Source organism: Halyomorpha halys, unplaced genomic scaffold (assembly GCF_000696795.3).
Source record: "Halyomorpha halys isolate HHAL.00 unplaced genomic scaffold, Hhal_1.1 Scaffold401.1, whole genome shotgun sequence".
Taxonomy (NCBI): Eukaryota; Metazoa; Arthropoda; class Insecta; order Hemiptera; family Pentatomidae; genus Halyomorpha; species Halyomorpha halys.
Window position 1 is genome coordinate 1,094,311 of NW_027108484.1, and position 21,629 is coordinate 1,115,939.

Here is a 21,629-nt window from a genome sequence, read left to right on the forward strand (position 1 = left end):
TATATATTTAAATCATTGAGGAGGCCCCTTGCCTCCTAATATTTTCTAGTCGCATCCCCATGGAAAAGAAACACCAAAACATCAGATAAGTATTTCATTGTATACCTTCAAGTATCACCAATGGTAGAAAAAGGTGGTATTCACTTTGAATTATGTAATAATACATAAGGTAACTTATTAATTTAATGTTTTTGTTTTTAGAGGGATTGGGAAAAAAAAAAAAAAAATCATTCTATTTTATAATCTTAACATTTTCTTGAGACTGGTAAATTTTTTTTAAAATAAATAATTTAAAATCTATCCATTATAGTCTCAACCTTTTATTTCTCTTATAAGTCCGACGTTTCGGCCAATCCGGCCATCTTCAAGGACAATCTACTTAATACAACTTTGAAATTATATAATTATGAGAGATAGTTGACCGTGGATGATGAACGAGGAGAAGATGGTTGGGGGTGCGGTCAATGATAAACACAAATAAGTTGGATTAACCTATTTTTAATGTGCCAACGTTTCGGCTAGAGTTTCTAGCCTTCTTCGGCTGTTCGGGCTGTTTGAAATTATATAATTTAAAAAACTCTAAACTCCATGCAGGCTATTCTGCCCAGGTCAAAAGATCAATTTCTAATTAGTCAATATTCACTTAAAACAAAATCAAAATCATTTATCACAGACACTATTCCTTAAATTGTTGTGATAAAGGTTTTAAGGAATAGTGATGGTTTTCTCTCGACAAAACTTATGTTTTATAAATATATATTGCAAAATCCTCATTATGAGTAGATAGTTATTTTTATATATAAAAGGTTTTTAGTATGTTTTATTTTATGTATCGTTTCAGTATTGTTTATTTAACACAAAAAAGCAAGCTAACCAATTTTGATCAGTCAAATATGGTATAAAGATATATATTGTTCAAAATATTAAAGATGGTGGCACGCATCCTTCCAAGTTTGTGGAATTACTGCGGTATGTATTATGTTAAGTACGTAGATTGAAATATTTTCAACTTTTGTTGTTTCTCTAACATGATTATAGTACCAATTAATTCAAGAAGAAATATAAGACGATAACAATTATCAATGAAGTAATTACATCATGAATTAGAGCGGTTGTGCTACAATCAATTTTTGAATCAATGATTTAACATGGAGAATGAAAAAGCCTTGTTTGACACTTGTGGGGTTACTGAGAGGATGACATCTGGAGGCAGGTGGGTCGGGCCCCCATTTGTCTACTGTCAACGATAGGTATTTGGAAAGAAGATATAAAAAGTCAGCAGTCATCCAAGAAGATTATATAATTAAAAGAAGAAAGAACTCTTTGTTTCGATCGCCAGTGGATTGGACGTATCATGGAAGTTAGAAGAGGACCAAACCTTCGTCTTCTGTTAGTGGTAGCATCTTTAGAATGAAGACATTGAGAATAATCATTCTTCAAAGAAGATTATATAATTGGTTAGTGTTGCTCAACATAGAATTTAAGTATATTTGCAAAAGTAGCCATAAATTTGTTCTGATTGTCTGGAAAACCTGCCCTTAGATAAGAGTCAATAATAATGCTATATAATTTAAAATAAAATTCCTATATCTATTTAATATTTAATCTTTTCTTTTAACCTTGTTATCTTTAAAGCAATGTTTTAGATCTGAGAATAAATAAAATCTATTAAATTCCCTTATATTTATTGTAAATAAATTTTGGATACTACCATATGGACACCATATCAATACTAACACTAATCAACTAGCATTGTGTAAACAGAATTTAATTCTATAAATAAACTCACTAATGATATTGTAAGGTGAAATATAACTACTTAAAAAAACATAATATGGTGTTTACTCCTTGACTAAACAAGTTAGGAGGTCAAACTTGTTCCCTTACATGCAAAAGAGCAAATATTCTCACCTCAAGATCATCTTCATCTTCCTCGCTTGATTCTTCTTCCTCCTCAGCTTCCTTGAGCCAGGTAAGAAAGACCTGTGCCCGTTGATGGATCTCAGTACTCAGCTCCTTGTTTACATACTTCTTGCTCACCTTTGCACCCCAATCCAACAGCACTCCCTCTTCCAAGATATCCATGTCATACAGCAACTGAATAAACAGTAAATAACATGAAAGTTTGGGATGATTAAGAACATAAAAGTTTGTGATGATTAAGAACATGAAAGTTTGTGTGTGTATTTGCATGGTGTGAGTACCAGACCAGTATATATACATTTTCACCCTTTCTTACCTCTACAGTTTTCGGAATTTCTTCTCTTGTGCATTCGATTCTCATATATCCATTGAGACTTTTTTTATTGAAAATTTATTGATTATTGAAAATATAAGACAAAGTCACTTGCACCCACCTTTTTGATCCGACATGTACCGAAAGCTTAAATCCCCATTAACAATTTTACCAATGTTTTGTGTGAAAATGGTGTAATTTACATCTTCAGAATGTATCAGATCAAAAAATTGTCTAATAATACTTTGTCTTAAAATTTTATTATGTCTCAAAAGTTATAATGAAAAAAAGAAGAAAAAATTACGCTGTCTTATTGAAAGTTCTAGTTAGGTGCACTGGAGTATAACTCAATAAGGTTACAAATTAATAATATCCCCAAAATATAGACTATTGTTATGACCTAGCAACAATCAAATCAAAATTGAACAGGTTTTAAAAGTGACATATATAACATATACAGTTCTAAACTGTATAAATAGTAAATAATATAAATTACATTATAAAATATGGATTTATTTATTCGCATAAATATCATGTTTCCATACAACACAAATAATTTCAAATTCAAGATAAGTTGTCATGTCACAACCAGAAAAATATTTAACAATTACAGATTTATTTCAATAATGCAAGCTTTTTATCATGTATATGGATACTTGTGGTTTGTATGAGTCGTATCGTCATGTTATTAAGCCTTCCTAAAAAAACGATCTAGTGAACAAAAATTTTGTTCCAATTCAAATCTTTGAAATTAGGCAAGTAGTTCCTAAAATTAATGTGTTAACTCTTTACCTTTGGCTTTTGTATATTAGCAGCTCAAATTTTCCCAATTTTTTTTCTTCCATTTCAAAAACTAGTTCTTTATTATTACTAACTAATCAGTTTTAATAAGTATTGACTTTTTTTAAAGATTAATTTTTTTCACAGGCCACTATATGATCGGTCACCAGGCCTTAATCAATAGGCCACATTTAATTAACAAGTGTAATCTAATTGTTTGAAACCCATAAAAGTCTCAATCATAAACCCTAACTTTGTCATCTGTTGCCAAATATAGAAATAAAACTAAATCCATAACAATGCTAAACTAAATTATCAAGTTAGAAGTAGTCTATATCAGGTTTCATTTGATATCATGGTGAACCCACAAATAAATCTCAACTAGTTTGGAATGGTTATCTCTATAGGATATAGCATTCTTGGTTTTGTTTATAAACATAAACAGAAACGTCATATGCGGGAAATTTTAGAACCTAATCAAAATAACTTGTAACTAAATTTCAAATAACCTTTAGGATCGCAGCCACTTTTGGTAGAAGAGCTTCCTTATGTAGGGCGATGATTTGCTCAACCCCTCCTAACAGGCACTTCTGGGCCTTAGTATCATCGTGGGTGAAACGTAAAAACAGGATCCTATAGCGTTTTATCTGAAAAAATAAAAATATATATTGATCAATAATTCCTATTAAATTGAGGAGGAAAAAACAGATAAAAATTCAATTTATAATCTTAAAAACTTTTTTGAGACTGGTAAATTTTTTTAAATAAATAATTTAATTTCTATCCATTTTAGTCTCAACACATTTTATTTTTCTTTTATAAGTCTGATGTTTCGGCCAATCCGGCCATCCTCAGGGACAATCTTAATACAATTTTGAAATTATATGATTTAAAAACTCTCAACTCCATGCAGGCTATTCTGCCCAGGTCAAACCAACAATTTCTAATTAGTCAATATTCACATTAAAACCAAAATTAAAATCATTTATCACAGTCACTATTTGTTAAAACTTTATCACAACAATGCTTGTAACCTTCCTCCACGTGGGGTTAAGAGTGATTCAGTCACTTCTGAAGTGTAGTAAGGGGGACAGAACTCTTTGATCAAATAATATGCAGATGTGATGCTCTATTTAGTCAGTTGGGCTGTGGCTGCATTACAGGTCCTAAGCTATGATTGCTCTACGCTATATAAGTATTGTCCCGATGGTTATCAACATACAACACAAAACTTTAAAATCCTACCTGAACATGGATCTTATCATCAAACAGGAGCTCAGCAAGAACTAGAGGAGCCTTGCTCTTCACTTCCAATCGCTCTGCCTCAGCCAGCACTTCCTTAGCAGCCTGGTGCCCCTCCAAGTTGTTCGACTCCAGTCTTTTCTTTACCTGTACCACAAGGGAACAAGTCCAATTTAGTGTTTGGTCTTTAAGGTCAAAGAAATATTAATTAATTAGGCGATGAGAAAAAAAAAATCGCACAAATTTCAATTACCACCCTACTTTGAATTGAGTAGCGCTCACTTCAGAACAGATTATAATATTTACTTAATTATATTATTCACTACGGGAATAATTTCCTGTACTAATTTTTTAAATGAACCTTTCAACTGACTTACTGATCAATTCTAATCTCAAAAGAGTTTTTGGAAAAGTCCTTTTAATAATATTTCTTATTCTGAAATTTAAACTGTTTTCTGTTACAGAATATGAAAGAAATATTAAAATATAAAAGTTTACTAAAATTTATATCGAATCAATATTGTAAATACAAAGAATGATTTTATAGTAGTCATCCTGTATAATGAAAGGCTCAAATATAGGTTAAGTAAAATTTTAAAAAATAATTATTTAATAACAATGTTGACATTACAACTAGTTATCAGACTGGTCAAATGGAAAAATTAACTGCACATATGCCCACCATTTACTATTCATGTTACAACACCTTTTATTTTTTTTCCCTCGATATTCTGTAATATCTTCAACAACTTTCTATGTTAAACAGTACATTATTTTTCCTAAAATATTTGGTTTTTCAAGTTATATAATAAATCTATACTAAAACTCATAATCCCAAAAATATGTTTTCGATATAAAAAAAATTTTTCCTCTTATTTCCTTAAGTTAATTATTAAACCTTATCAAAGTTTATGTTTATCCATTTTTCATCACTAACAAACATGTGAGATAGGTAATTATTTCAAACAAACAAAACTAAAGGTATTTAGAAGAGGAAGCCATTTTGAAAATTTGTCATTTAAACCTCGCCAACACTTTTACAATGAGGACAAGACCTTCCTGATACTAAGGAGAATTTTATTAATCACTCATATTTCAAGAAAAAAAAGAAAAGAAAAATTAATAATACGAAGAGACATTTCTGATCAGTGGATTTTATTGAAAAAGTTGCTTTCACAACCCACCTTAAATATTTAATGTCAGTGTTGTACAATTTTTTGTTCACACACAAACCATTTTGCAAAAATTGGATATTTGAGGACTCACGAGACCTCAAAATGTTTATTTTCATCAGAAACACAAAGTCAACATTTTTTTCATGATTGCAATACTTCCCCTAACTACATAAACTATACATTGGTAAGTGAAAGTAAAAAGAGAAAAAACTTATTGATGGAATATTATGTAATCAGATAAACAAAATATTTAATATATCAAAAACAATTATACCTCCATATAGAAAAGATCCATTCTTTCTTTCTCTGTCTTTTCAGCATCTTCACAGAGGGTGAGGTTCTTAGCTCCATCAGTTAAATCCTGCAGTCTGGCACGCACAGCTTCCTCGGATACATCCAAAGCCCAATTGTCTTCATCTTCAGCCTGATAATAGGGTAAGGAATTCAATACAAATTAAAGGAAACATACAAAAATAAATGAAGAAAAAATAATTTTAAACAAAGCAGACTTATGGATAATAATCGAATTTTAACCAAAAAATGGTCAGAGTTTAGAGCTTCAGTAGCATTTTCTCTAAGTATTCAAAACTTAAGGATATCAACTGGATTTAGTGAATGACAACAATTTCTTCCTTATTACAATATAATAATTTATTTCATATTACACAGCAACGTTTCGGGAGATTTCCCCCATCTTCAGGCTGCTAAAAAATAAATTCAACAAAACCATAACCATGTGCTTGTTACAACATTACTATATCATTTACACTCAATAACTTCACTTAAACATGAAGAAGGATGGATGATTATATTGGGCACTACATAGATAAAAAGCATCATAATATCATAAAAATATTATAATGAAGCTAGGTCAGTATTCTCTATTATTAATTTTAAGTACCATTTACAGGCTACTTCTCAATTTTGAGTATGAATATGCCATTTCCTTAGAAAATAAACATCATATCATATCCTGTTTTAAAATTTTTTTTTATCGCATTTACCCTCTCCAAAATGTGTGATAACAATTGAAAGAGTCTAACTTGGTATTAGTGTCAGTTGTATTAAGACTCTCTTTTAAGTGACTAAAAAAAAAAAAAAAAAAAAAAACCCTGAGGTTTGATCAAAGTCAAATCTAAATTTAGGTCGAGCTCGACTATAAGTCAACCCCTCATATTGGGGGAGACTGAGAGGAAAAAATAATAACCTAAACAAACTGGATACATATATTTAATATTTAAGTACAGGGTACTTACTATATGACCCTCAAATTCATATATTATAGGCTTCAAGAAACTTTTCATGTGAAAGACTGTTAGTAACCAAGCTGCCTAGACCACTAGAACTGTGTCAAATCTTTTCTTTTGGGTCTATCTAATTTTGGAAAACAAAAAGAAGTTGCTAGAAGCTAAGTTAGAGCTGCAGGATAGCCAAAACTCTGGTGGCAGCTAGTAAAGTTTGAGAAGGGTCAGTGTCATGATGCATGATCTAGAAACTAACCATCTTTGATCTCTGGGTGGACTCAATCCAAAAGCAGAGGATAAAACTGACCTGTGACAATCTGTCCAGCAGAAAAAAGAAGTCTAAAAGTTGCCAAAGTTTTAGCATAGGTCAATGTGCTAAAGCATCAATAGCAACCCTACTGGCTATACCTAGTTCCCAGTGATTTCATTTTGTAACACCAAATTAAGAATGACTTGATAGGGAAGCAATTCGACATGATCCCAATGAGCAGCAGTTTCAAAGGGTCCAGGTCCTGTGCAAAGATTTCCAGGAAGCCTAAGAACAATGAGCAGCAGTTTCAAAGGGTCCAAGTCCTGTGCAAAGATTTCCAGGAAGCCTAAGAACAATGGAAAAAAATGCTGGGAGTGGAGTAATGATGCCATATATTTCCACTTAGACTCAAAGTTCACAGCAAAAAAATGTTTAATAAATTTTTGGTTATGAGACCAGAGTTGAAACTTTTCAAATACACCACGTATATATATTATCTGATACATCAGTCATTTTTTCTTCAATTAATCATCAAGACTTAGTCTCAATACATAAAACAAACATAATTCTTAACCGTTTCATATAGTGCCAAAAGAAATTGAAATAAATTAAAACCAATTCCTCATATTCTCCAATTTTTGTGGAAAGTAAGTATTGATATATATATATATTTCACATCAAATGTAAAAATATTCTATAGATTTGAACCATCAAAACTCAAAGTATAAAATTTTAAATTATACTTGAACATGCTTAAAATCATGTTTCGAAACAAAATTAATGTTCTTTTGTAGTAGTAGAGGTATTTAATGTTTTTTATATGAACTTTGCTATACTGGAGAAAGTTACTTTCACAGTTAGATCCTACAATTTAACTATTGCCTGTATCACGTACCACCTAACAGTTAATCAACTCTATAAATAATGCAAAGTCTAAAACATACCTGTTTGCCTGAGGGAGGGTTAATAAGTTCGCCGGAGTCTTCATCAGATTTGGGAGAGCCAGAACGACCATCTTGCCCAGCATCTCCATTCTGCTTAGCCTTTGATCTTCTAGTGCGTTTCCCTTCTGTTAGTGATGCACCTTGAGTTCCTGGGTTCATGTCTGCAAAATAGATCATTCATTGCAATAAGAGAGTTGATAAAGGATATAGGCATAATTTATTTTTATGGGCCGATAACTGTTATGTAAATCAAGATTCAACATCAGAATTTATATTTTCAATTCATCAATTTATTACAATATCATTCTCAAAAGCAATGTTTCCCAAACTTTTGGTATCTGTATACCCTTTCTGTAATGCTGGTTAACTTTCATAAAAAAAAAAAAAAATTGTATGTCAAACAAATGGTGAACAGGATTGAAGTTGGAAAAGGGAAATGATGGGATTTTCCTGAATTAATAAAATACAGCATCACAATCCATTGAGAACAGGAAATTAATATAATAGAATCAATTCACAAAACAAGGCAATCCTAGAGCAGTAACTAGACATTAATATGCCTTTGCAATAAAGTGTACACTTCAGATCTTGGAACATAAACAGCTTGTCGAAGATGATCTCAATGAGGAACATGCTGGTTTCCGATAGAGAAGATGGAACCAAGAAAATATCTTTGTGCTTAGAAGAAGTTCAAGAACAGAAACATGCATCTTTCCTTCATAACCAGAGCCAATATTGACTCTGTCCCAGGAGTGTTTATAGGGAGGCCTTAAATGCAAAAAAATGTGCCTGTCTCCACTATCGAGGCAGTTAAATCAATCCACCAGGATCGAAAAGGCATTGCAAAAAAATGATAATGAACTTTTATTATATCATATTTATGAATGAAATTTACAAAATAAGAGAAGAATGGAGAGATCTTTAATAGGGAAGTGGAACAGAAGAACAATGTTTATATAGGTGTATTTATTTATTGACATCAATCAATACCACTTAATGATTACGTTACTGGTAAAAAATGTGTTTACTCAAACTACGTATGATGACGCTTTTAGTCATGAATTTGTTTTGAAATAAATAGATATCGAGAAATATTACTCACTCGGAGGATTCTTGATGATGTATGTATTCAGTTTGTGATTAAATTGGAGCTGGCCATGGAAGCCACACGCCTTGCATCCTTGTGATATTGTTTCCTTCTTCGAGTTGACGAGGAGATCTGTCTCTGGATTATCACACTCAGGGCAGAGGACGAACTTTCTGATGAACCCGTCAAGCAAGTCCTGCAGCTTCCCAGCATCATGAGAACCGTTCACAATGAATCGGTCGTTCTTGAAGTCTACAAGTGTCTGGGCTCCAAGCTCGCAACCAAAATATTTTGTTGGGTCTAAAAAAAAATATATATATATTTATCATACATATATACAAATGCACTGAACTAACTTTGAAATATACCAACTTTAAGCTATTTAATTTAAAGATCTATTATTTTAAAATCATGTATTTTAAATTAAATCAAAGATTTGAAAATAAGCTCTCAGAATCGAATTGTAACACAAATTTCAATGAAATAAAATATTTTATTTGGTGAAATTTGACAAGTGTAATGTCTAAGCTCAAAGACAATAATGTCTTTTTTTTTTTTCTTTTTCTATTACTTCACAGGAATAAACCCAGTAAAACAATGATGATATGAACAAGAAGAAAAAATACACGAAAAATCCAAAGAACAAATCTTCCTTTCAAATAAAAATAATTATAAAAACTTATTGCTAGTTGTTTAGGAAAATAAAGATATGCCACCAAAATAATAATCAATCTACAGAAATAAATATAGCTAAACAAATAGTTGGAATAACCAGCAACAAGCAAAAGTATTGTGAATAAATACAATATTAAAATTTACAGAAAAAATATTTTGTTTTTCATAATATAATGAATCAAATGAACGGTATTTAAATAAATAACAATTTAAACAATATTGCGGTTTATAGTTTATCTTGTACATTTAATCTTCATATAATTGTGAATCACAAAACCACATGAATGACCAAAGAAGATACCAACAGAAAAAAATAAGTTGGTGATGGACCAGTTTATTTGGGATGGAACATCTAAAAAATTGGTAAATGGCAAAATGTTTGAATCTTCTGTAATCAGCATTCCTCGTTAGAATCTATAACAACAAGTGGAGGTATCCGTTATTGGCTTTAATCATAATATTACCAATAACAATAACGGCGAACTACCGATGAAGGTTTATGTCATTATTTTCACATGAGTAACATGTAGTTACACACTACATATTTAACCGTTTTTTCTTCTTGTTTTAAAAATACCATGAAAATTAAAACAAAAAGGCCGGTAATAATTTGGAAGAGAATAAAATTGCTTCTGATTTTAATAACAATAAGTTAGAAAAAAAAGACTTATAAAAATATTCAAATAAAAAAATTCATAGAAAACATTAACGGTTTACTAATAATAGCCTGTCTTAAAACACTTTAAGTGTGTCTTAAGTCTTTATGAGCATTAAAACAATCACATTCTATGTATTCTTTATTGTAAATAACTTAAGAGTTTGTTGCGAGTTTTTTTTTCGCTCAAAAACAGCATAAGAATTTATAAACCAATAACTTACAAAATATAACAACTAAATAATAAATAATATAAGCTACTTACAAGTGGGAGGTCGACCAATGGCCTTTGCTACATCAGCCATATTGACGATAACCGTTTTAATTCCGTTTCCTTTGCCTTCAACCTTAGCCTGCAGCCGGGGCATCTTGTAGCGGTAGAATGCGTCCGAAACATTCCTGTTTACATTTACAGAACCCATTTTGCTTGATTGTTAAAAACTGTTATATCTTCTTTACCCCAGATCAAGTACCAGTTGCTGCACTCTCTCTCCTCCCGCGTCTTACGTACGTTTTTACAATCAGGCTAGTCACGTTTCTCTAAACGGCTGAGATTTCCTGTGCCGATTACTCGAAAATTTTGAAGTTCTGAAATGTGAAACCGCATAAACAGTTAGATTTTATATCAATTAGTGATAGGAGGAATTAATTGAAGTATGAAGGTATAATTGAAGAGCTGAGAGGAAGAACATGTTATGTAACAAAAATGTCAATCAGAAAAAAATTAAAATTAAGATTCTTGACTGGATCACACAATTTTCTACTTTTAAAAAAAGTATCAAAATTTAACAGTAGGAAAAAATATTCCTATTCTTTATAAATGTCTCTCCATCTAGCTCTTTAATTATATTTATATCTATTTCATAATAACAGAATAAAATGTTTTTAATCAATTAAGTTACAAATAAAGTTGAAATTTTAATTTCAACATAACCAATAGTTTTTAAAATAATTTATTAATCTTTTTTCTTTATCATTGTTGTTCTCCTATAACAGAATTATTTTTGTAAATTTCCCATTGAAAAAACAAAACAAGTTATTATATTATATAAATTAATCTCACACAATAAGTAATATTTAAAAATAAATAAATAAATATTTTATCAAAATAATTCATACCTATATATGACAGGCCAGTGTAGCTTCGATGAAATCATACACCTAGAGGCAAAGCCAGCGGTTGGCTCTACTACTCGCTGTAAACTCCCTGTCCTTCTCTTTAATGATGATTTTTCTATAAAAACAAATAAAACGGAACAAATATAATATTTATTGTATGACTATTAAAATTAGAAATAACTTATAGTGGATAACAGAATATTTAAGACCTTTTCGGTGAAGTGTGTTAAGAGATATGCTAGTATAAAACAGGAGTTATAACTCAGCAATATTCATATCTGAAAAATTTGTGAGGCCCACATTTTTTGCCTTCCTAACATCAGCATAATACCTATCAAGAAATCCCAATCCCTCTTTGTTGAGTCAGAATTCATCTTGATTGACTGATATAAATAATCAATCCCAATCCAGTAAATATTTTAAGACAATAATAATTTTTTCATTAATATTTCCTTTTTTTTATTAAAGAGTATTTCAATTACTTTATTAAATTTATCCTACAGGAAATATAAAATTATAATTACATAATAAAATTTAATAATTTAAGATCCATGTTTAGTATAATTTATTTTATTGCATATAGAATCAACATCTGAGAGTTATCACTGAATTCCTTGAGGAAAGATGTTGAAGCAAAATTATCACAAATATTATTATAATTAAAACTATATGCTTTACTCTGTTTAGTATTACACCATCTTCAGTAATACTAGCTATCAATAAAGCAACATTTACTATAAGGAGTTAAAGTGACAGGCATTTAATCTTGAATAAAATACCTGTATATCTGACTCCTAGAGAACCTATTCATTTTAAGTTTAAACTCCTTAACTGGAGTTTAACTTCTACAGAGGGCAAGAAGGATACTGCAGTTTACCAAGTAAATCTAGAGATAGAGAGAATATCACGATTTATTCTGTAGGTCAGTCAAAAATTTAATATCAACCCACCAACCCCAGACTAATAATAAAATTAATTAAACAATATAAAAGCAATAATAAAAATATTATAAATCTGGTTTCAAGTAATATGAAACAAACTAAATAAATTGTGATAAACAATGATTCAGAACCATTATTGGGTCAGGAAAAAAGATTTAGTTCCAAATTATGTGCTGAACAACTAACTAGAAATAAAACATTTGTTTTACAATAAATATCCTCCCTTATTCTCCCACATTTTGACTACAGGTGCCAAGAGTATGGAGGAGTGTCCATTGAACAGGAGGAAATGAGACTTACAAGACTAATAAACTGCTTTATAAGATTCATCTTGGATATTCACAAGCGTTCCCATATCTCTCATTAATTACTATTAAGAGCCAAACTGGCTCTATCTCAGCATCTGGAGATAATAGCTTCTTGGCACATTTATATTTCAATCCCCGATAACCAAAAACCTTCCTACATCATTGACCTCCTCACCTGTTAAAGACAAGATCCCAACCTACCAACCGTTATAATCCCGACCCATAGAACTGCCTCCTTTGAAAAATCTTTTGCTGTTTGAGCTACCTAATTTTGGAACTCCTTACCATATTCAACCGTAAAGCTTCCTACTTAACATCATTCAAACAACAATTATATATCCATCTCCTTCACTATTAAACTTCCATGAACTTGTAAATAATAGAAAACAATATAATTATAGATAAATATGTATCTTTTTTCATATTTTATTTTATATAAATATTGTAAGATTTATTTAATAATGTTCAATATAAGTTAATGTTTACAGACAAAAGCTACTAAAACTGTTCCAAATTGATATTCTTAGGGGACCAAGTAGTCCCAAAATAAAGATTCGATTTTCATTTCATTTCAATATAATTAAATTTATGGTACCAATACTGGTTCTTAATTCTTATTTTAAAATATATAATAGAAACATGAAACATACTGTTTTAGAACTGTACCATGCATCAGACTTGTATTTCTTGATCACTTGTTTTAAAATATCATGGGACTAACATAAAGGACGATTAAGTCGTGAGTACACCTTTTGGAAACGGGTTCTGATGATTTTTTAATCGCATGTGAACTTTGACAAGAACGGACAACGTTTCACCCGGCTCTTCATCAACTGAAGGATTTGCTGATATTGCATAACTCACTTTTATGAAGTTAAATGACATTTGATTTGGTTTATAAAATTGATGTAAGAAAAATAAATTGTCTAAATAATTTAAAAATCAATAACTAAATTGTAACATATGTACTACCTTGAATATTGATTTTATTTCATATGATTTTTTTCTTCTCTGATTAACCTTACAGAGAGTATACAGGAGAAAATTATTTATTTGTTATTTAATATCTAAAAATAAATATTTGTTTGTTCGTACTTGCTGTTGATGCGCTGCTGTACCGTTCATCCCATTGTGATAGGGCATTTAGCTAAATGGTCAGGATTTTCCCGGGAAGAATAAATCTATCTCGAATTTTTCCATAAAAACAAAACAAAATCAAGTATTTTCGGTGTGTAGCTCAAAAAGTATATATTTTTTTCATGGTTATTATATGTTAATTGATTTGTCTCTTTCTTAGTAAGAAAAAATATTACTGATCCTATTACACGATTTTTATTCACTAAAAAGTTTAAAAAAACATGAGTATTTCAGTAAAGTAGGTTAACAAAATTGTTTTTATAGCGAAGTTAGCTGTTACTATTTATGTTACTACAGTTACCATCTTATCACTTTATCTATTAATTGATATTAAAAGTTTGAATAGTGTTCAATTAATGTATATACATCCTTAAATATAGCAATGGTGAAGCATTGCCGGGTCTGCTAGTGTATAAATAAGTAATTAAGATCATGGTTGAGGAGATATTTAAAAGAAAGATATTTTAGTTTGGCGAGTTCAGGTTTACTCTTGGTCCATCATTACTTAATTCATACTGATAATAGCATTTAGAGGTGTGGCTGACAACTGTTGAGAAGTTATAGTTTGAAAAAATTATAACCTCCTTAAAATAATAAAGTTTTGAAAGATCTTAACCTCTCTTAACGATACTAATAATGGTCAGAAGAATGTGTTTTGTTTTTTTTATCAATAAACTGTATTTGTTTAATTTTTAGGATATTCTATTATAAGTGTTGTTAAGTAATGGACTTTTATTCTGAGGATTAATTTCCTAGCTACTGACAGATAGATTAATGGAGAGTATAAAAAATAATTTATTCGCTGCAATACAAAACTCTGACCATCGAAAGCCATATAAAGAATTAAATAATGATTTAGATGATAAAAGTTTGATTGCTGATGGATGTGTCCTGGATCTCAGCAGGTCATTAATTAAAATAAAAGTACAGTTAACTGCCTTAATCTTAAATGTTAGCCATGTAGTACTAGTATATTACTGTACAATTTACAATTATAGGGACATAAAGAATTATTTGATACTATGTTAGTTGTTTGTATTATATTTTTTTTATTATAATTTTTTTTTTTAAATTTCTTATTTCAATTTGTAGTTTAATGTTGTCTTAAGTTTTATATAACACAAACTACTTACCACAAGGACTAAAGAACATGCCTTGTTTAAAGTAAATTTATATTTTAATTTGTTATTTTTATTTCTTTAACATAAAATATACATTATATTTTGGTTTAATTATACATATATATAGTTCTAAATTACATTTATAGTAATAAGATAACAAACGAGAACAGATTGGAAATAGTGATAATTCAATCTAACACAACTTCCTGTTCAGTTGTGATAATGGAGTGATTATGCTCCATGCATATGAATAAATATAGAAGTAGTTCTAATGAATGTAATGAAGAATATCATTCAATCGGGACTCTCTATAGTAAGAAACTTCAAGTGGAAAGGAATTTGATTCTGATAAGAGGATATAAAAATGCCAAGCTGGAAGCTTCTTATTCCTGAGCAATGAATCATAACGGTTGAAGGTCATCCTGATAACGCTACATATTGTTAAACTGTATCTAAAAATACTAAGATAATAAATTAAATATAACATATTTTAAAATCATTGTTTTTAATTTAATATAATTTTAGTGTTTTTTTCCCTTCTGTCCCACAGTATCTCTGTGTGGGAGTAGTTTATTGATTTTATATAAATAATCCATAACCTTGTAAGGAACATATTGGTTTCCATACATTTTCATAACATATTTACACACATATTAATTGAAGAAACCAATATAAAGTACAGAAAAACAATAAAATAAATATAAAAGAAAATAAACCAAAAATTAAAATAAAGTAACTATAACTACAAACAAGAATACTTAAAAATGGTAATCAATGGAACAAAAATAAAGTGACATTTTAAGCTAAAGACACTTTATGCACCGAGGCAGAAGAGTCCAGAACAGACCATCTATGGACATAAGTCTTATTGACTTGGCCCTGTCTGGTTCAAGTATAAAGTAAATGTCTGAAGTCCTGCACTGTCTGTTGATCGTATTTACATTTGTCATTAGTACAAAGTCCAAATCTTTTCAGATAATGTCTACTGTGCAGTCATCAACTGTGTAGTTAGTGATGTGTAACGGTAATAAATTTGTGAATTTACACATTTTCACACATAAGTCAGCCAATTTGTTGCCCTCATATCAGTAATGTATAGTTTAATGTTTTCCCATTCAATTTTTATTATTATTATTATTCATTTTAAAGATGAAACCAGAATTAAAACAAAGTAGATGAAATATGATTTTATTAATACAAGAGCTCCCTTTACAGAAGTTCTTATTCCATTATTAAAAGTATGTGGCACCATTTCGATTTAGTTAAAATCATTTATAGTTTAAATCTGATTATATCTCGTGGGCATGTCAATTTTTTTTTTTTTGGGACATTAATAAAACATAAATGGACATCTAATTTTATTAATTACTTAATATGGCTCACTTTGATTATTGTACTGTTCTCTTGATGAAGTTCTTAAATTCACTTTTCATAAAAGCTTTGTGTTGTAAAATGAATAAATCTTGTAAAAGAATTAAGTAGAGTGAACTAGGGCTAATGTGTAAACAATTTGAAAAATATTACCACTTCTATCGGAAGCTCTTAAATTGTTTTGTGTGGCGTTCTCAACATCAGTTAATAACTATCAAAGTGAGAACTTTGTGAACCTTAATCGACTTCTTTCTAAGAAGTGATTCCAATAAGCTTACGAGTGGGAAGGACTTTCATATTTTGTATTAGAAGGAAACATGCACAATCTAGATAAATAACGTCAATTATTTTTATGGCACCTTTCATTAGATAATACACTTTTGATAATAAAAAAACAAAGATATGCGGTATTGTTTTTTCATTCCAAATCCTAAATCCTCCTTGCACCTGCCAGTTTGATGAAAGTAAAAAGTGGTCTTTAGGACAAGCCTACTATTTTAGAATGTGCCATTTACTTTCCTTTCACATTGGGACATAAATGCCTCTCAGTTTCAATTAGATGGGGCAAAAGTGTATCAATAAGTACATGTGTGTTCCATAGATATTTTTTAGACTAAGATGTCATTGATTAAATTAGGAATATAATAAATACTACATTAGTATGAAATATGAGGGGCAAATCTCTTAATAAAAAAGAAAGTGAACAATGTTCTTAATTCAATCTTTTCAGTATAATACAAAATTAAGTAAAACATATTTTTTTAATTTATAGGTGCTACAGTCTTGTAATATATCTTCATTGACTCTCTCTTATCCTGGGAAAAGCATCTGCCATCTGAAGCCTATCCTTTTTCAAAATTTCCTTAACTTCGTCCAGCCACTTCAAGCATGGTCTTTTCTCTACCTCTTGCACAAGGTAGGTATTCGAGCAAGCAAGCATTTGTGAACTGATTCCTTGGGCATACGTGCTACATGATCCAGCCATCTGATTTGGCTTCCTCTTATAATTGAAATCAAATCTGGTTTTGAGTAAATGTGGTGCTACTCCTCATTGGTGCATATTCTTCATAGCTCATGTTAACATACGGGACAATAGAGCCTGCACCAAATGCAGGTTTTTTAAAATAAAAATTTAAATATTATGAGAACTTAAGGCATAATACTTCCCATTTTGCAAGGAAAATGTTTACTTTGGAAGCTGGTTAAAACTAAAAATCAGAGAATAATCAGTGTAACTGCAAAAAATCTTATTATTATGTAATTTTCACTAAATCATCTAAATTATGAAAAAATAAAATAAATATAACTAAAATAATTGCCCAGAAAATGAGGGCTGAAAATCAGCTATTGAATTTTTGAGGCACAATTATCCTAGTCTACCGTATTGAAAATAAGTAATACACTGATTGGCCTGGCACTAAAGAGGATGTCAATTTTTTAAATCTTAGAGGTCATTTTTGAAAGTTATGATAATCAATGGAGGAAAATTAAGTTCTGCTTTAGTTACTAATCCTAATTTAGATATACCAAAGATTTTAAAAATAATTAATACCACCCCTTTAACTGATTTTTCATATTGTAATAAAATATACAGTACAAGATGAAAGAGAGAGAATAATGGACTAAAAGAAAGATTCAACAGCTGATATTATTAAGGCTATACCAGAGAGTTCTGTCATAATCAAAGTTGGATTCCATGAATAGGGCACTCTGGTCTGATGTAACAATTATTGCAACATTATGGTTCAACCAACCTTCACTTGAGATTTACGGTATTGTAAAACATACTACTCAGCCACCATTGAAAAGATCAAATATTGATTATGTAAAAAATAATATATAACTTTTAATAATACATTACAACAATTATGCTAAATGAATATTAACTCAAGAGAGGTGAAATTAGTTCATATTATTTTTATAATTCAAGAGTTAGTGAATTATATTTGAATTATTTTAGAAACAGGCTGTTTATATCTTTCTAGTGTATTTTTTGACATCAATTTAACTACAATTATCTAATCAGAATATTTCACATCAAGTATCATCATATATTTGTTAGAAGGAATAATTTTTAATGAGGTATATTTTTTGTAAAATTAAAAAAAAAAAAAAGGAGTCTATTGTAGTTATATACATATATGAATTCATTAGGTACCATATTTTCTCAAAAATTGATTTATTGGAATAACCTGGCATTAAAATAAAGAACAGATTGGTAGTTGAGGTATTTCATAAATGAATTAACAACACTTTTTCAACTTCAGAGCACATTTCAATTATTGATCAGGCTCCACGATTTGGAGAGTCATCCTTTACAATCACCAGGACAACCCAGCATATGTTATCAAAGCACCTAGGCTATGCTAGGGTGTAAAAGACATTCTGAACCGTTGATTAGAGGAGAAATACCACGATACGGCCCGTGTATAATCGATACCTACTGCAACGACGTTCGTGAAATAGTAAGCGGGGGGAGCCGGAGAGGATCTCGATGGCAAAGAGATTGTAAGACATATTTAGGATAAGAGAGGACAGTGTCCCAGAAGGCGTGGAGCCGAGAGACCTGGACGGGTAGCTGATGGATCCTCCTATTGCTGTAGTTGCCGATATTGTTATTGTATGATTGGAGTATTACCTGTACGACGGGAGCCGGTAGACAGCATATGTCCGCTGGTGGTGACGGTTTCGAGGCTGCTCTGAGCCAGGAGCTGTGGAGCTAGTTCGCCTCTGAGCAGGCGCCGGCACATCGACCCGCTCCAACAAGGTCACCATCGACCTCACTACACATGTATCCATACCGCTCACCAATATTATCTATTATCTATCATCTACCCCGCACTACTACACCATCTATCCCTCATCCACGCTCACTAACAGTGAGCAGGGAACTGCGCCAATAATCGCGATGCGGACGAGTCCTCGACTAAGCAGTCTCTAAAACGATTTTGTGGCTACCTTTGTAGTCCAAGACCACAAGAAGAAGTAAAAATAAGTTATTTCCCACCAATTTTTGATTACTTGATGAAAATTATACACAGTTAATAGTTAAAATTGATTAATCTTTCAACCATGGGAAAGGAGAATAAAAAATGGCGGCTGTTTCAGAAGTTAAAAAAAATTATACAGTTCTCTCAAGTAAAGAAAAAAATTATGTGTTACTTTCTGCTAGAAAAAAGTTCTATTTTTACCTAAACTATACGAGATATACAATAAACGTCATTAAAAAGTAAATATTGAAGTATTTAAGATGCATGGAAGTTCGGGAAAACTCAACAATAAAAAAAACTTCATAGCACATTATTTAAAGTATCTTAAATTTCCTACAATATGAGCTCTTTACGTTTAATAGTTTTCAAAAAGCAAAATTTTATTTTTCAAAAAAATAAACGTTTTCGAACATCATGAACATTGCTACACCCAATCCTCCATTGAGAGCAAACAGACATAAAAAAATTAATGTTTAGTAACGTTTTAAACAGCCGCCATTTTTATTCCCCTATTCTCCACCCCCAACTATGATGTTTGGCCCTCACCAATTATACATAGTTTTTATTGAAGAAATAAAAAATTGGAATGAAATACTTCTTTTTTTTTTGGTCCAAGCACTTGCAATGTTGTCTGGTTAAGATAAATTCATTTAAGATTTTATTTGTAAATTCGCAGTTATTCTTAAAACTGTTTGAATACTCCAGGAAGGCAGAAAAATCCAATGGCGCGAAAATAATCGATAACACTCAAAATTCGGTATTTCGAAGCATTGATGAGATAAATTGAACTCCTCAGATGGAATATGACATTATATAATCAGAAAGGAAAATCACTCTGTTTAGTAATTCCAATTTGCTATGTACAAAGTATCTAGTAAGGGGAAGTAATGTCAGCGTTAAAAAATTCGAATGTTGGATAGAAATAGACGTTTTACGGTACATCGAGTCTAAATAACTAACTTCCCCAAAATATATGCGTGTGAACGGCCTAGAACAAAAATGCTGAGCGAAACTAAAATTGCATATTTAGGCCAGGTGTATCCCCGGTATGTAACAGAAACTTTTTCTTTAAAATCGACCAATCGTGCCACATTATATAATCGATTATACTATTTTTTTTTTTTAATTTTCTTAAAAATGGGATTTAGCGATTTTGTTTTAACTAGCTATCTATACTATATTAATGTAAAACTAAATGAACTTTGGTATCAGCAAGGCCTTATCCTCATTGAAATTGTTAAACAGAGCTTAGAGAAGCCCAACGTTCGAGAATTGTTCTCAAAAGTACCTTTAATTTTGTTAATTTGAAATATTTAACCATTTCTTGTTGACGGTAATAAAAAAATGTATAAGTACCGACTATAAAAAAATTTAATAATTAATTAAAGGAGAAAAATGTAGAAATGTTGACAGCAGTTCAGGAAATGAAAAACCAGTAAAAGCCGAAATTGTCCGATCTCTCCCGATTACAACCATATGTAAACGGTATTGTTATATTTCGTGGAATTGTTTTTCCTGAGAGGAACAAAGTTAATATAAGCAATTCGCAAAAATACTAATTTTTGTAGCAAAATATAAAAAATATTTTGTCGTTTGAAATTTTGGTCTTTCAGGATGGTAAGTGAAAATTCTGTGATGCGCTCACAGCACCAATTTTTTTTTATACTGACAAGTTACTGTACGTGTCCCCTCCCCTACACAATACCAAGCCCGACTGTCATTGATTACCTTCAAGTAACGAGAGTTCCTAAACTTTTGATTCGCTTCAATGTAAATAGAAAATTTGTTCACAATTTTTGATATTTATACCTAGCTTATAGAAAACTCGAAATAAATTTCCAGTAAAATCGATGAATCGAATAATTCAATATCACGAAAATTCAATGTTCATAGACATAGAGATAAAGGTGTTGCCAAGTTAAATAAAATAGTAAAAACGAATTTAACAAAAAAAAAAATTCCTAGTTAAAACTAATTGTATTCCCGCGGCACCGCTGAGATATGCTTGCAGTACCTAGCAGTTTGGGAAGGCCTCATGTAGTATTTCGCAAGAAACTATATCTAAAAATAAATATATAACTTCAAATCAACAAGACTATATTTATTTTATCCTAAACTATGCAAGAAATATTGGAAAGTGTATCAGTAAGCCTCATTATCGTAAACTATATTGCTTAACGAGGCATCCAGCACGATAATAGCAGCGCAAATAGAAAATATATTTTAAACGTAAACCTAGTTAAGTAAGAATATATCAGCTTAATAGAAATTTAAAATGTTTTTGAAATTTTGCAACGAAATTGTGTGAAATATTTACGAAACCACATTTCTAGCCACATATTTACGAAATATTT

General features: G+C 30.5%; 1 protein-coding gene across 5 annotated transcripts in view; it reads right to left on the minus strand.

Moving 5' to 3' along the window:
• eIF5 (eukaryotic translation initiation factor 5) overlaps window positions 1-21,629 on the minus strand; it is a 50,479-nt gene that overhangs the window by 1,484 nt on the left and 27,366 nt on the right. For 3 of the 5 annotated variants that reach the window (XM_014423078.3, XM_014423079.3, XM_014423080.3), the window contains 8 exons: window positions 11,408-11,522; window positions 10,554-10,876; window positions 8,974-9,258; window positions 7,872-8,032; window positions 5,708-5,857; window positions 4,262-4,405; window positions 3,526-3,663; window positions 1,912-2,097 (listed from right to left, as the gene is read on the minus strand). In XM_014423078.3, the coding sequence (XP_014278564.1) occupies window positions 1,912-2,097; window positions 3,526-3,663; window positions 4,262-4,405; window positions 5,708-5,857; window positions 7,872-8,032; window positions 8,974-9,258; window positions 10,554-10,710 (1,221 nt within the window). In that variant the 5' untranslated portion in view covers window positions 10,711-10,876; window positions 11,408-11,522. Of the gene's footprint in view, window positions 1-1,911; window positions 2,098-3,525; window positions 3,664-4,261; window positions 4,406-5,707; window positions 5,858-7,871; window positions 8,033-8,973; window positions 9,259-10,553; window positions 10,877-11,407; window positions 11,523-13,306; window positions 13,588-18,923; window positions 19,025-21,629 lie in introns of those variants that run through there. The other 2 variants (XM_014423082.3, XM_014423081.3) reach the window with 2 other exon arrangements.